The sequence below is a fragment of the Orycteropus afer genome, unplaced genomic scaffold (genome assembly GCF_000298275.1).
Source record: "Orycteropus afer afer isolate SDZICR_OR568_19922 unplaced genomic scaffold, OryAfe1.0 scaffold00696, whole genome shotgun sequence".
Classification (NCBI taxonomy): Eukaryota; Metazoa; Chordata; class Mammalia; order Tubulidentata; family Orycteropodidae; genus Orycteropus; species Orycteropus afer.
The window spans coordinates 235423-252972 of record NW_006922283.1 but is presented as its reverse complement, the minus strand read 5'-3'; the positions used below and the strand labels follow the sequence as shown (position 1 = coordinate 252972).

Below are 17550 nucleotides of genomic sequence, written 5' to 3'. Positions count from 1 at the left end.
TACCTAAACTAACATAGACTGAGGTAGAAAATTTGTACAGACCCATAACAAAAGAAGAAATTGAACAAGCCATAAAAAAAAGTACAAAGAAAAAAAGTCCTGACCCAGATGCTTTCATTAAAGAATTCTACCAATCATTCAGAAAAGAGCTGACATCTATCATACTGCCAAAGGTGCAAGGAGGCTACATATTCTGACCTCCTCTAATCCTACAAGAGGAAAACAGAATCACCATCAATAGCCCAAGGCGTATTCCTGTGAAGCCAGACATACTGCCTCTCTCCAGCCCTTTCATCAACCCTGACACTAACCATGCCTTCCGAGGCACCCACCACCTCTCTACTGGGTTTGATAATTTGCTGAAGTGGCCACACAAAACTCACAGATTATGGGGTTTATTAGGGAAGCACCAGGCTATAATTCAAGTTCAGCAACAATGCTCAGTCTCTCTCAGCCCACCATCTCTCAGTCAACAGTCTCTCTCAATCTCTCTCCCAGCAGTGCATGTCTCTCAGTAGCACATGTCTCTCAGGAGCACATTCTCTCAGCAGCATGTCTTTCTCAGCCAGCAGTCAGAGAGATTTCTTCTGCCTCCAGAAGGGCTACTTTTGAGCCTGGCAGAGTGATCACTAACCAATCCCAACATCAGAATTCTGTACAACTGAGGCAGTGCAAACTTCCCAGAAAATTACTTTGTGCTGCTCCCAACAGAAATACCCCAGGTGGGTAACTTTTACAATCAGGAGCTACTCAGTTGCTCACAGCAAATTCCACCATGGAGTTTACAAAGACTTAAGGCTAGTAAAGTCACACTATGTAATTTACTACACCACACCTATTCAAACTGTTCCAGAATAGAAAAGGATGGAATCCTCCCAAAGTCATTTTATGAAGTAAGTGTAACCCTGATACCAAAACCAGGAAAAGACACCACTAGAAGGAAAATGACACATGAATATAGATGCAAAAATCTTCAAAACCCCCTAGCCTATACTCCCCAAAAACATATCAAAAAAATAATACATCATGACCAAGTGGGATTCATATCAGGTATGCTAGGATGGTTCAACATTAGAAAAACAATCTACATAATCTATCACATAAGTAAAATAAAGGAAAAGAATCCCATGATCATATCAATTGATGCAGAAAATCATTTCATAAAATCCAACACCCATTCCTGATCAAAATGCTCTTCAAAATAGGAATAGAAGGGAAATTCCTCAACATGATAAAGGGCATATATGCAAAACCAACAGCCAATATTATTTTCAGTGCAGAGAGACTGAAACTATTCCCCTTGCAAACAGGAACCAGACAAGGATGCCCTCCATCTCCACTTATATTCAATACTGTCTGGAAGTCCTGTTGCTGTTGTTGTTGTTATGTGCCATCGAATCGGACCCGACTCATAGCGACCCCTCCTTGGGTTTCCGAAGTGGTATCACTACGGAAGTAGATTGCCCAACAACAACATCCAAATTGGTAAGGAAGAAATAAAGCTATCCCTAATTGCAAATGATAGGATCCTATACATAAACAACCCAACAGACTCAGCAAGAAAACTACTGGAACTTATTGGAAGATTTAACACAGTGGCAGGACACAAGATCAATATAGAAAAATCAGTCCGACAAGCAAATAATTCTCAGAAAAGGAAATCAATACCATTTATAATAGCTACCAAAAAGATAAAATAGTTGGGAATAAATCTTAACAGGAACACAAAAGACCTATACAAAGAAAACTACAAAACACTACTTTAAGAAACTATAAGAGATCTACATAAATGAAAGAAGATACCATGCTCATGGATAGGAAGATTGAACATTGTGAAAATGTCAATACTACCTAAAGCAATCTATACATTCAATGCAATCCCAATCCAGATTTCATCAACATTCTTTAAAGACATGGAAAAACCAACCATGAATTTTATATGGAAAGGAAAGAGACCTCAAATAAGCAAAGCACTATTGAAGAAGAAAAGTTGGCAGTCTCATACTTGCAGATCTCAAAACCTGCTATACAGCCACAGTTGTCAGAACTGTCTGCTATTGGTACAACAGACACAGACAGTACAGAATTGAGAACCCAGAAATAGATCAATAAACCTATGGTCCGCTGCTCTTTAACAAAGGACCAAAACCTAGTTAATGATGAGATAATCTCTTTCACAAATCATGCTGGTAAAACTGGATATCCATTTGAAGAAAAATGCAACAAGATCCGTACCTCACACCATACACAAAAAAGTAACTCCAAATGGCTCAAAGACTTAAATGTGAAACCTAAAACTATAAAGTTCATCAAAGAAAAATGAGGGGCAAACTTAGGGGCCCTAATTTATGGCATAAATAGACTATCAAGGATAACCCACGATGCACAAACAGCAGAAGATAAACTAGATAATTGGGACCTTCTAAAAATTAAATTTTTATACGCATCAAAAGCTTTCTCCAAAAGAGTAAAAAGAGAACCTACAGAATGGAAAAAAAAAAAATTCAGCAATGACATGTCAGACAAAAGACTTATCTCTAAAACTGATAGAAAACTCCCAACACCTCACCATCAAAAAGACAAACAATCTGATTAAAAAGCAGGCAGAAGATATGAACAGACACTTCAGTAAAGAAGATATTCAGGTAGTCTATAAACACATGACGAAATGTTCATGATCATTAGCCATTAGAGAGGTGCAAATCAAAATAACCATGAGATACCATCTCACTTCAGCATTAATAGCAAAGTTCAACAAGACAGAAAATAACAGATGCTGGTGAGGATGTGGAGACATTGGACTCTCATAGACTGCTGGTGGGACTCTAAAATGATACAACGACTGTGAAAAACAGTAGGGCGATTCCTTAAAAAGTTGGAAATAAAATATCGCTTGACCCAGCAATCCCATTACTAGGTATGTATCCTAAAGAAGAGAGAGGCAGGACATGAACAGATAGATATACATTCATGTTCATCAAAGCACTATTCACAATAGCAAAGAGATGGAAACAACCTAAGTGCCCATCAACTGAGGAATGGATAAACAAACTGTGGTACATACATAGAATGGAATACTATGCAACCCTAAAGAATAACGTGGACTGCAAAACACAGCATAACATGGATGAACTTGGAGAACATTATGCTGAGTGAAATAAGTCAATTATAGAAGAACATTGTATTAGTCCACTATTGTGAAAAGTCAAGAAAAGGTTTATACATAGAAGTAAACTTTCTTTGTTGTTTATCAGGGATGGGGTGGGAGAAAAGGGAAAACTTCTAGATAGGTTGGGGGGCAGGGGGAAGGATGCACAGACAAACACACACACATATGTATACCAAGATAATTAGTGGTTACCAGGGGTAGGAGGGAGGGGGGAAAGGGGAAGCTTTTGTTTGGGGGGTACTGAGTTTATTCTAATAATAATAATGGTGGTGGAATATTTTGAAAACAACAGGAACACTGGTCACACAATGTTTTGTTTATTAAGTGCCACTCTGACAGAAATACCACAAGTGGAATGGCTTTAACAGTTTGGAAGCTTCAAGTCCAAGTTCAATGTGCCAGGCTCTAGGGGCTGGGTGAAAGCCCCTCAACCTTGGGCTTCAACTCTGCCTTCTGCTCCTGGCCCACTGAAGCTAGAGGTATCTCTTCATTCAGGCAGCTGCTAACTGCTGATGCTCACAAACCCAAGTTTGACAAGTGAAAACGCACAGTCCCAATACTAGCAAACCACACAGGAAACTATTAATTCAAGTGCAGTAAAGGTCCTAAGATCAGCAGGGCAACATGGTAGGCTGCTGAACAATGACTTGGCTTTGTGCAGGGTTCAAGCATGCCATCATCTGGAAACCTTTCTCAAAGTTGCTTCTTATATACTGGAAGCACCCTATATCCCTAAAGCAGCTACTCAACTTCTCCAGTAGAGTCTACCATGGAGATAATCACCAATCTCACTAAGGGGAATAACTATATCCAGCTGCCCAGCCACTCAAACAGGCCCAGCCAAGTTCACAACAACCTTAACTACCACATACAACATGAAATGTCCCTGAGCTGTAAATGTGGAAGTTGTTATGTTGACAGATGTCTTGTTGTGTATATTTCCACCACAATAAAAGTGGGGAAAAAAAATTGGAATACAGGTATCTGGCCTACCGACTGGAAGAGATCCATATTCGTGCCCATTCTAAAGAAAGGTGTTGCAACAGAATGCAGAAATTATTGAACTCTAATATTATTACCTGACCCGTACCATGGTATTTTCAATCAGTTTATATCATGCAAAAGCAGAACAATGAATAAGGAAGACCAAAGAATAAACAAACACCAAATTACCAAATTATCAAGAAGTGGACTGTATGAAGAAAAATGGGGTATCAGGATTGGAGGAAGAATCATTAATAACCTGAGATATGCAGATGATACAACTTTGCTTGCTGAAAGTGAGGATGACTTAAGGCACCTACTGATGAAGGTTGAAGAATACAGTCTGCAGTATGGATTACGTCTCAATCTAAAGAAAACAAAAATCCTCACAACTGGACCAATGAGCAGCATCACAATAAATGGAGAGAAGATTGAGGTTGTCAAAGAATTCACGTTGCTTGGTTCTACAATCGATGCCAATGGAAGCAGCAGTCAGGACATTAGACGATGTGTAGCTTTGGGAAAGTCAACTGCGAAGGAACTGTATCAAGTGCTGAGGAGCAAAGATATCTCCTTGAGGACTAAGGTGCACCTGACACAAGCCATGATATTTCCCATCGCCTCGTATGCATGTGAGAGCTGGACAATGAATAAGGAAGACCGAAGAAGAGTTGATGCTTTTGAGTTGTGGTGCTGGCGAAGAATGCTGAAAGTACCATGGACTGCTAAAAGAACTAACAGATCTGTCCTGGAGGAAGTGCAGCCAGAATGCTCCTTGGAAGCAAGAATGGCCAGACTTCTTCTCACCTGTTTTGGTCATGTTGTAAGAAGGGACCATTCCCTGAAGAAAGATGTCATGCTTGGTAGGGTGGAGGGTTGACGAAAGAGGGGGAGGCCTTCAACAAGATGGATTTATATGGTGGCTGCAATGATGAGCTCAAGTATAGCAGGGATTGTGGGGCTGGCGTGGCATCGGGCAGTGTTTCGTTCTGCTGTGCATGGGGTCACTATGAGTCGGAAATGACTCAACGGCACTTAACAACAACAACAACAACAACAAAGAATAATCTATTCCTTTGAATTAGGTGTTGGTAAAGAACAATGAATGGACTGCCAGAAGAACAAATAAATCTGTCTTGGAGGAAGTACAACCAAAATGCTCCTTAGAAGTGAGGATGGTGAGATGTGGTCTCTCATACTTTGGTCATGTCATCAGGAGGGACCAGTCCCTAGAGAAGGTTAGGTGGTACATCAGTGAAAAAGAAGGCAATCCTCAACAAGATGGCTGCAAAAGCAGGTTTAAACTAACAAGTGTAAAGATAGCTCAAGACCAGGTTGTAATTCATTCTTTTGTACACAGGGTCACTATGAGTCAGAAATTACTCCATGGCACCTAACAACAATAACATCATTAATATCACAAGCAAGTAACATTTTGTTGAAAATAATTAAAAAATTATCACAGTCATACATAGACAGGGCATTGGAGAAATTCAAAGCAGATTGAGAAGAGAATGTGGAATAAGGAGTATCGCTCTTGATGTCAGACAGATCTTTGCTGAAAACACAGAATACTAAAAAGATGTTTACCTCTGTTTTATTGACTATGCAAAGGCATTCAGTTGTGTGGATCATAACAAATAATGGATAACATTGTGAAGAATGAGAATTCCAAAACACTTAATTGTGCTCATAAGGAACCTGTACATAAACCAGAGGCAGTCATTCAAACAGAACACGGGGATACTGCATGGCTTAAAATCAGGAAAGGTGTGCATCAAAGTTGTATTTTTTCACCATATTTATTCAATCTGTATGCTGACCAAATTATCTGAGAAACTGGAATATATGAATGTGCATCAGGATTAGAGGAAGAATCATTAATAAGCTGTGATATGTGGAGGACATAACCTTGCTTGATGAACATGAAGAGAACTTGAAGTATTTCCTGATGAAGATAAAATATAGCCTTCTCTATGGATTGCACTTCCACATACAGAAAACAAAAATCCTCACAACTGGACCAATAAGCAACAATTACAGTAACTGGATAAAAGACTGGAGTGGTCATGGATTTCATTTTACTTGGATCCACAATCAATGCTTATGGCAGCAGCACTCAAGCAATCATGGCATACTGTATGGAGAAAATCTGCTGCAAAATAACTCTTTAAAAGGTGTTAAAGAGCAAAGATTTCACTTTGAAGACTAAGGTGTGCCTGACTCAAACCTAAAATCTGGCAATGAATTAGGAAGATCAAAGAAGAATTGATGCATAGAATTATGGTATTGATGAATAATATTAAATATACCATGCACTGCCAGAAGAACAAATCTGTTTCAGACGAAGAATGCTGCTTGGAAGCTAAGATGGTGAGAATTTGCCTCTCGAACTTTGGGCACGTTGGCAGAGGACAGTGTTTCTAGAGAAGGATATCCTGCTTGGTAAAGTAGATAGGAAAAAAGAGGAAGACCCTCAAGGAGATGGGCTGATGCAGTGGCTGTAACAATGGACTCAAGCATAGCAAATGAGTGTGTGGATGGTGCAAGGTCAAGAAGTGTACATAGGGTCATTATGAGTGGGAAGCAACTGGATGGTACCTAACTATAACAGGTAGAATCTGCACACCCTATAGAGCTTCATATGTGAAGTCTCTGACTTTGAGCTTAGCAGTTTGGTCTAATGCTTGTACGGGGAAAAAAAAAAAAAAAAAAAAAGCCTTGGTCACCACTTCAAAATCTAACATGAAGTGGAATTTCCTGGCCCTTCACTGTTGCCATTATGTTTTGTTTTGAATGAATATTGGTTGGCTATGAACATAATCTGGGAGCTCTGGTAGCATAGTGCCTAAGGCACTTGACTGCTAACCAGAAGGCTGGTGGTTCAAACCCACCAGAAGGAAGGTTGGGCAATCTACTTCCATAGTGATATTGCCTCGGAAACCCAAGGAGGGGTGCTATGAGTCAAGGCCAACTCGACAGCACATAATAACAACAACAACAACAACAACAACATGAACATAATCTACCACATGTTAAGTGGGCTCGTTATTTTCACATATTATTTCACATATAACCTCATTTTATCATCAAACCAAACTTTTGTGACATAATATTAGTATTCTCCTTTATCATTGAGGAATCTAAGATTTAAAAAGATAGGTAACTTGTTCAAAGATGGGCAGTTAATAAATGGTAGGTCTTGTTTACTTCAAAAGTTATATATTGGCTCTTTCTGTGTTACATATATAATTTTAAAAAAAGCAGCAATCTTACTGCCTCTAAATCAAGTGGCAATCTACTTCCGTAGAGATACTGCCTTGGAAACCCAAGGAGGGGTTGCTATTTGTCGGGTCCTACTCAACGGCACATAACAACAACAACAACATTATTTTCTAGCCATTCTCCTATATAAAGACAACAAGTGGGACTCAGACATCCCAGCCTTTAGAAAATTTACAACCTTTAATAATCCAGTACAGGAAGTCAAATTGGCAAAGTCAAATAGCCAACAATAGAGGATTCTTTGTTCTTAGTGCCAAATGAGGGTCATGAATAAGGTTGAGGAAGTACAGCATGTATGTGCTAGAAGTAGTCAGGAAATGGAGGAACAGGGTTGGGTTTTGAAGGATAGGCATGATATAGATGTATAGAAAGGAAGAAAGTAAACTTGTTGGAGGTTCCATGAGTTTGAGTAGAGAATTCAGATTAGGAAAAGAGGGGAGCAAAAGCCCAACTCTCATGATTCCCTTTCTTCGTGACCTCTAGTCATCAGTCTAGAGTTCTTTTCTAGTCTTTTTCCCATCACAGAAACCATTTTTAGCACCCTTAAGACTTTCACCTGGCATCCACTCCCTTTTTCTTTGTATTATGAATATTAGTTATATGATGTGTCATTCTAAAATGGAAGGAAGGCAAAGAAGCCTTATCAAAATCATCTAGGCATCTTATTTTAAACTTTACAAGTTATGCCTTTTTCCTTTCATCCAGGGGATTCTGGGATTACCAGCAGAAGGGATCATCCCTGGAGATGGATATCATGCTTGGTAAATTAGAGGGTCAGTGAAAAAGGAAGACCCTCAACGAAACGGATTGACACAGTGGTTGGGACAATAGGCTTAAGCATAGCACCAACCATGAGGATGGTGCAGGAGCAGGTAGTGTTTCATTCCGTTGTACAGGGTGTCACTATAAGTGCATCTAATAACAAAAAGCATCCTGAGGGCAGGAATGGTGCCCTGTTTCTCTGTGGCTAATACCACATCGTAAGGGACAGGAGCATGTTTGTGACATGGGTGAGCAGATGAATGATGTCTTAAAAGTAGTTTGGTCTAAAGCTATAAAATTTTCAGCTTGAAGATGTGTCCCTGTGTCAGTCACCTCTGACAGTTAAGAATTATTTTACAGTTTATTACATACTTTCCCATCCATCATTACATTTAATTGTCCCATTGAGTAGGGAGGATGGCATTTGTGAATGGTAGGGCCAAAACCTGTGCCTTACACTAAGTCCAAGCTTTTCCAACTTTACTTCAGCCAATGTCAAATAAGACCATTTGAGTATAGGTTTAATATGGAGATCATTGCCTTAATGGTCTCCTTCTATGGTTCTTTTAGTGTCCACTCCTAATCAGCCAGCCACATCACCATGACTTGGGAGCGTCTTAGAAATGCAAATTATCATGTCTCATCCCCAGAGCAACTCAATTAGAAATTCTGGCACTGGGCCATACATTTCTGTAGTTTACAAGTCCTCCAGGTGCTTTAGCCTCCAGGCTAAAGTTTGAGAAATACTGTTCAGTACATTTCCAGCTGATTCTTGTTGCTGAGTGCTTACCCTTATCTATGGGGTGGGGGTTGAGGGGGAGCCCTCCCAGACTTCAGTTGGGCAGAGTCCATTCTCAAGGTGAAAGTAACCTGAACTGATGGTTTCACAAGTCACAGGAACTCTTAAAGGAAAACAGCTAATCCAGCCCTGAACTGTAGTATCTGAAAACAGACCTATCAAGAAACTGGTAAATCCACACTACTCACAAGGCATTCCCATGGGGAAGAAAGACCACACTCTAGGACTTCAAATGCTATGAACTCCAAACCAATAACCAAACCCACTGCCATGGAGTGGATTCCGACTCATAGCGACTCTCCAGCTGCCTGAAAACTCAGGTCCCTGGTTCAGCATCCATCATTAAGCCGGGAACAAGCTACACTGGGGACACCACAAGCCTTGTACATGTCCAAAACCCAAACTAAACCAAATCCACTGCCATCCAGTCCAGTCTGACTCATCGCGATGCTGTAGGACAGTGTTTTCGTAGTGTAGTGCCTAAGGCACTTGACTGCTAACCAGAAGGCTGGTGGTTCAAACCCACCAATCACTCCTTGGAAGGAAGATGGGGCAATCTACTTCCGTAGTGATACTGCCTTGGAAACCCAAGGGGGGGGGGTCGCTATGAGTCGGTACGACTCCACGGCACATAACAACAACAACAACATAGTTTTCAAGGATGTAATCCTTAGAGTAACAAGCTGCCACCTCTGTCTCCCGCAGAATAGCTGGTGAATCTTAACCGCTGACCTTTCGGTTACAAAGGATCCCTAAACCACTACGCCATCAGGGCTTCTGTACTCGTCTAACCAATCAGAATGCATGCTTTAAGAAAGGAACTACATATCCCAGCATGCTGCACGCCGCACCAAGCTGGGACAACCGGCCAGGTCCCAGAGTTCTTCGCGTGCAGGTGGCAGCTTCAGTTTAACAAAGTCGGTGTTTCCAGGACTCCAGCACAGAGACCGGTGGGCCCTCGGGGCCTAGGCGGCCATGGCAGTGGCTACAGTGGCGGCCCTACTGGCCGCACTGGGTGGGGGGCTGTGGCTGGCAGCCCGGAGGTTCCTGGGGTCCAGGGTCCAGCGGCTTCACGGCGGTGGGGACTCCAGCCTCATGCACGGGAAGACGGTGCTGATCACGGGGGCGAACAGCGGCCTGGGCCGTGCCACTGCTGCCGAGCTGCTGCGCCTGGGGGCGCGAGTGATCATGGGCTGCCGGGATCGCGCGCGCGCCGAAGAGGCGGCGGGTCAGCTCCGCCGCGAGCTTAGCCAGGCCGAGGCCCCTAGGCCAGATCCCGACGCCCGCGGGGCCGGGGAGCTCGTCGTCAAAGAGTTGGATCTTGCCTCTTTGCGCTCGGTGCGCGCTTTCTGTCAGGAGATGCTCCAGGTGTGGGCTTGGGGAACCGAATTGGAGAGGAGGGTAGAAAAGGAAAGCGGAAGGGCTGGGTGGGCGCTGGTCTAAGCTGGGAAGGGGCGGTACCTGAGAGGCAGGGGTGTGACTTTGCATATGACTGAGCTTGCTAGTGGAAAAACAAAAGCAAATGATTTTGAGGCGGCTTGCGACTTGCAGCCCTTGAAAATCAACAAAATTTAGAGGACCTTCTCCTGTTCTCTAAGGGAGTTGAGAAAAAAATCGTCCTAAAAGGAAAATAATAAGCCACTTCCTGAAATTTATTTTATTGTGAGAGGACGGTCCAGGAATAGATCCACCTTGTCTCTGAATTGTATTTCCTGTGTCGAAGTTTGTCTTTTTAAGCCATCTCTTCTTTCACGGAGTTTGTGAAAACTTAAAGAAAATTGCTTGCCTACGACGATCCATGTTATTGTTGCTGCTGGGGTAAGGACATCAACTCGTTGCCGCCAGGAGTACCATCCTTAACCTCACTCTGGCTGATGCCCAGTAGAATGGAGTTTAGAGTCCCAGTGGTCATGCTTTTAACTGGGATAGGGATAAAAATAATGTCTAGCATTTATCGAAGGTTTATTATGTGCCAGGGTCTGAGCCAATATTCAGATACTTTAAATGAAATTAAAGTGCCTGTGGCTATTATTATTGTCATTAAATCCGTACAGTAATCCTCTGAGGTAGGAATTAATATCCCCATTTTACAACATTAGAAAACACAGGTAGGCCAAGTAACTTCCCCATTGTCTGTCGGTCTCCAAAGCCCTTGCTCTTAACCCTTACTCTATATTGTTGCTTAGCAGTGAGGTGGTTGTAGTAGTGACCCAAGGAGGGTCACTGTCCAGCAGTCACGGAATAATATCTGGACACCAGCCTTTGAGAAAGAGAAAGTAGCTTTATTTACTTAGTGTTAGGTGTGGAAGTCAGGAGCTCTGGTAGCGTAGTGCCTAAGGCACTTGACTGCTAACCAGAAGACTGGTGGTTCAAACCCACCAGCCACTCCTCGGAAGGAAGATGGGGCAATCTACTTCAGTAGTGATACTGCCTCGGAAACCCAAGGAAGGGTCGCTATGAGTCGGGTACAACTCAATGGCACATAACAACAACAGGTAAGGAGGTAGGGGGAATATCCCTCAGATTTGACTACCAGAGGTAAGCATGAGTTAAATCTTTATAGGGCTTGGAAAGGAAGTTATACATACTTACTGAAATTCTAGATCTCATGCATAGGAATTTTTAGCGTGGTTTAAGGGCATGTACATCAGTCATATATCACATGTTCTTAAAGCGGCAGCCTTAGCATGATCAGTGGGATAAATCACTAGGTCGTCTTAGGACCAGGCTGGAGTCTTCTGTGCATGTCCCATGTGCCCAGTCTGCTAGGAACCAGTGTACTCTTGTCTCCTGCTTACAAATGTTGGTTCTTAAAAGAAACAAAGGGAGTTACTGTTAGGGGCATGGGTTGGATTACAGTGGTAGGCCTTCTTTGCACAGATGATAAACAGATAGTTCCATAAGGATGCCCTCTGTTGAGACTGAGGTGGGAGGGCTTTTTGCAGAGATAACTTCCAAGAGGGCATTCAGAAGAGTGAGATTTAAAATTTGCTGGCATGGGGAAAGTGCCGATAGGAAATAAGAGTCTTATTCTAGAGGTTCCCAAACTTTTTCAGTTCAGGTTACCCTTACAAAAACCAAATGAAACCCATTGCATCCAGTCAATTCTGACTCATAGCGACCTATAGGACAGAGTAGAATTGCCCTAGAGGGTTTCTAAGGCTGTAAATCTTTATGGAAACACATTGCCACATTTTTCTCCCATGGAGTGGCTGCTGGGTTCAAACCACAGACCTTTCAGTTAGCAGCCAGGCACTTAACCACTGCACCACCAGGGCTCCTCTAGGGCACCCTTAGTGATTAGTACTTGTTCTCATGGTGCCATTAGGCCAAAAGAAATACCTATCAGTTCATTTTTAAGCAATTTGATCTAAAAAACCTAGTATTTGTATCCTAACAACTTAGTAGCTGTTTTAAAAAAATAATACACATAATTGAAAGAAAAATGGTATTTCATTCTTAAATAAGCATAATTACTTACTAATGGGATATGCGTTCCTGGTAGTCACTGTGCCGACTTCTCAAACCTTGGAATCACTGCTACCCTCATTTCCTGCACCACATTGATCTTTAGCATGGCACTTGTTTTTTGTTACAGCAACTACTGAAAACTCCACAAAGATATGATATCATCAGAAGGAACAGAACAACTAATGTATCTGAAATACATAGAACTTGTAGTTTTTGTGATGTCAAGTAGAGTATCAGTTTCCCTTGAAAATTTAAAGTATCACATAACACACTGGGAGTTTGGGCACATGGTGCACAGTTTGGGAGCTGCAGTGGTGTTTTTTGTTTGCTTTTCATTGCTGGTATTTCATTATGGAAAACAGATTAAGAAAATAAATGCTGATACAAAATGTTGGATGCATTAGGTTTTCTGGTTTTCTTTATAATGAAATGCTTCTTATTAGTAATACTTACATGCTTGGTAAAGTGGAGGGTCAGCAAAAAAGGGGAAGACCCACAACGAGATGGATTGGCACAGTGTGGCTGCAACGATGGGGTCAGGTATAGCAAGGATTATGAGGATGGTGCACAACCGGGCAGTGTTTCGTTATGTTACATTGGGTTACTATGAGTCAGAGCCAACTCTACAGCACCTGACAACAATACTATTTTAAAGAGCCCTGATTGTACAACAGTTAAGAACTAGGTTGCTAACTGAAAAGTCAGTGGTTCAAACCTACCCAGTGGGTCCAAGGGAGAAAGACCTGGCAATCAATCTTTCTTCTCCATAAAGATTGCATCCTAGGAAACCCTATAAGGCAGTCTGCTCTGCTCACATGGGATGACTGTTAGTCAAAATTGACTTAATAGCACCTAACGGCAACATACTACTTTGGCTACAGAGGACAGAACCAGTTACATAAGGAGATAACTAAGTTGTCCATGGTTATAAGATTTTTCCAAGTTCCACCTGACTCTGAAGTTAAGTGATTATAAGGAGAAAGGGGGAAAAGAAAAAAAGAAATGTAGATTTCCCACAGGTTGGCATTTTTGGTATTCATGCTACTTATCTCCTAGAATTTTAAAAAATAGTAAATGATAAACTCTTAAAATAACACAAGCCCAGAAAAGAATGATGGTTCAGAAATGATTAATTCAGGAAATGATTCCAAAGGATTAGTGAAAAAGAACACTCCTTTCTTTCCCCCACGAGTGAACTCTTGGTTTTTTTTTTTTGAAGTTGACTGTTGGAAAAGCTACAGGTGCTTAGACAGACAGAATGAGAAATAGTTAATCCTCTGACAGGTAGGCTTTGATAACAGTTGTAAGATTTAACACATTTTTCTTTTCATTTATACTTGGCAGAAGAGCCAGTGAAATTTGAAATTTGACCTCAAATTAATTTAATCGTGGGTCATCACTGTATCTTCACACCTGGAACATGTGGCACATTTCTCTTTCTCTGTCCATCAAGAGAGGAGCCAGGAAAGGGCTAAAGAAGGCCAATTTACATGATTTAGGCAACGAAAAGACTTTAGGACAGTCTATATTTTAGCACTGTAATCTGGAAAGATGCAGGGGTATGTGGTCAAAAGTGCAAAATTCTGTTCTACAGAACTCTTTAATAGGAGGCCCCTTGAAGGCTGCAAGAGGTTGTTTTCATATAAGGGGGAAAAGACTTTGAACTCTAGAGGCAATGTAGAGGTTAAAAGTATTTGTTGCTAATCACTTATCCCCCCCCCCCGCCCCCCGTTAGGCTCCTTTGTTGTTAATGTGAGACACAGTATTTGGGGTCAACTGAGTTGTTTTCTCAAATTTTCATATTACCGATTTAGAAATAATTTTTCTTATTATTTATTTGAATTATTTATGATATTTTCTTCTGTCTTAGTTTGCAACTCAGACTCAGTTCTCTATTACTTGCCCCATTTTAAAGTAAATGACTTGAACAGGCTCATTCCCCATGGTGCCCTTAACCCTGAAAGAATAGCAGAAAAAGCATTCTTAACTTTGCCCCAGTGTTGCTACTTGGGAGCTCATGTGGCGTAGTGCCTAAGGCATTTGTCTGCTAACCAGAGGATTGGGAGTTCAAACCCACCAGCCACTCCTTGGAACTAAGGTTGGGCAATCTATTTCCATAGTGATACTGCTTCGAAAACCCAAGGAGGGGTTGCTGTGAGTCAGATCCAACTCCATGACAGTGAGTTTGGTTTTGGGTTTGATACTAGTTGTTGTTGTTGTTGTTGTTATGTGCCGTCTAGTCGGACTCAACTCATAGTGACCCCTCCTTGGGTTTCCGAGGCAGTATCACTGTGGAAGTAGATTGCCCAACCATCCTTCTGAGGAGTGGCTGGTGGATTTGAACCACCAGCCTTCCGGTTAGCAATCAAGTGCCTTAGGCACTATGCTACCAGAGCTAGTAGCTCTGGAAATAAACAGTGTAGACCTGCCTTCTCTTGTATCTCAACTCTAGGTCACAGGGACTCTTGAGCAATGGTTTAAAAATCCCAATTAGAGAGGCAGGGTGGTTTAGTCATCAACAGAAGCAACATTGGTATCAAAAATTTCATCTTCAGGCTTTTGTTTTGCCACTTGTAAGCTCTGGAGGAGGTGCAGCCAGAATGCTCCTTGGAAGCAAGAATGGCCAGACTTCGTCTCACCTATTTTGGTCATGTTGTAAGAAGGGACCATTCCCTGGAGAAGGATGTCATGCTTGGTAGGGTGGAGGGTCAACGAAAGAGGGGGAGGCCTTCAACGAGATGGATTGATACAGTGGCTGCGATGATGGGATCAAGTATAGCAGGGATTGTGGGGCTGGCGCAGGATCGGGCAGTGTTTTGTTCTGCTGTGCATGGGGTCGCTATTAGTTGGAAACGACTCGACGGCACTTAACAACAACAACAACAAGCTCTGTGACACTGGCAATTCATCTGCCTTCTGTATTTTAGTTTTCTTAGAGAGCTGTTGGGAGTAGTAGATGAGGTAACATGCAAAAAGCACTTAGCACAAGGCCAGGCCCTTGTGAAGCAAGCAAATCTTTTTTTTTTTTTTTAATTCATTTTTTCTCGATTGTTGAAAACTCAGACATTTAATAGAATTTTAGTAGTTTTCAAGACTTTTTTTTATAAATTTTATCACAGATGCATTTATTGTGATCTGAATATTTATATGATAATTCCCAAATTGATATTTTCATAGTTTACCTGAATTTAAAAGGAGAAATCTGGAATTAAGAGGAGTATACTTTAAGGCCACAGTAAGGAAAAGAGGACGCACAAAAGTGAGGTTAAAGAGAAGTTTTTATTCTGAGTTTCCGGGTGAGGTTTACGGGTCCCGGAGAGGGGCCCGGGCAAGGTTCACGGGTCCCTGAGAGGGGCCTGGGAAGTCGCACCACCTGGCTGGGGAGGGGAGGGTTTATAGTCTTGTGGAGGACCTAAGCGGGGACACTAAGGAAATAGTGGGGTCCAATTAGCTGTTAGCATGGGTCTGCACTTAATTAGCATGAGGGGGCTTCACAAGAGGAAGTTTGCTACTGCATGGGACTTTCCAGTCTGGGCGAGTTCTGTCACTTCCGTTGTCTTATCAGGCTGTCTCATCAGGGCTTGACACCCGGAGGAAGCTGCTAACTGAAATGTTGGTGGCTTGGGTTTGCTTCGGCCTAACATATACCTGCTCAAAATTAACTGTACCTCTGTTTTAAGAAAGATCCTGGTACTGATCAGATAGTCAACTTTCTAGTGAAATAAAATATATATATTAGTTAATATCCGTAAGTTATAAAAGCATAAGATCAGAAATAAAGGCTTAGATTCAATATCTAAATCTCCTACTGGCACATTTCTATGGATATGTATCTTTCTGCGTATCATTTTAATGAGTGAGAAAAAGAAGCTGTTGAATATGCGGTCATTAATATCATAAATATTAGTATTTATTTCAGAAACAGCCTACAAAGGAATCCCTTCCTCCACTAATTAAAAATGAAATTGCTAATGTTCCAAATAGTTCTCTGATTCATAAGCTAACAGATGAAATTGAAAACTCTTAATCTGCAGTTCCTTTTTTATTGAAACGTATTTATCATGAACAGAACAAGTAGTTTAAGGCCTGTGTTTATAATTCTGCTACTCTCTCTTTGACATGTAAAGGAAGAGCCAAGGCTGGATGTCTTGATCAATAACGCAGGGATCTTCCAGTGCCCTTATATGAAGACTGAAGATGGCTTTGAGATGCAATTTGGAGTGAACCATCTTGGGCACTTCCTACTCACCAATCTTCTTCTTGGACTCCTCAAAAGTTCAGCTCCAAGCAGGATTGTGGTGGTTTCTTCCAAACTTTATAAATATGGAGACATCAACTTTGAAGATCTGAACAGTGAACAAAGCTATAATAGAAGTTTTTGTTATAGTCGGAGTAAACTAGCTAACATTCTTTTTACCAGAGAACTAGCCCGGCGCTTAGAGGGTACAAACGTTACTGTCAATGTATTACATCCTGGTATTGTACGAACTAATCTTGGGAGGCACATAAACATTCCACTGCTGGTCAAACCACTTTTCAATTTGGTGTCATGGGCCTTTTTCAAAACTCCAGTAGAAGGTGCCCAGACTTCTATTTATTTAGCCTCTTCACCTGAGGTAGAAGGCGTGTCAGGAAAGTACTTTGGGGATTGTAAAGAGGAAGAACTATTGCCCAAAGCTATGGATGAGTCTGTTGCAAGAAAACTCTGGGATATCAGTGAGGTGATGGTTGGCATATTAAAATAGAGACAAGAGGTAAAAGAGAGTTTTGTTTGTTTATAAAACTGAATGTGAATTGTATCCTTGACCTGGAGTGGTATGGCTTGATCACTTGCTACTTGAAAAAACAACTTCAGTTTTACTATATAGTAGTGCTAAGAGTTACATGTGAATATTTTGAAGTTATTGAACAATTATTATTTTGGAGGGCCTAAAATTTCAACCAGCAGGTCATAAAGTATAAATAATACAATTATAGAGTGTTATAAAAATTATAATTGGGCAAGCATGGATTACAAATAGAGAAACTCAGTAACTGACAAATGATACCTTGAGAAGTTTTTGATACATCTTTGAGTTTC

At 41.4% G+C, this 17550-nt stretch overlaps 1 protein-coding gene across 1 annotated transcript in view; it reads left to right on the top strand.

The window, feature by feature from the left end:
* Nucleotides 1-17215, top strand: part of LOC103211130 (cytosolic 5'-nucleotidase 1B-like) — a 78186-nt gene extending 60971 nt beyond the window's left edge. Inside the window, exon 9 of the mRNA XM_042783156.1 lies at nucleotides 16598-17215. Coding sequence (XP_042639090.1) covers nucleotides 16598-17215 — 618 coding nt within the window. The remainder of the gene's footprint in view (nucleotides 1-16597) is intronic.
* Nucleotides 17216-17550: the final 335 nt, after the last annotated feature.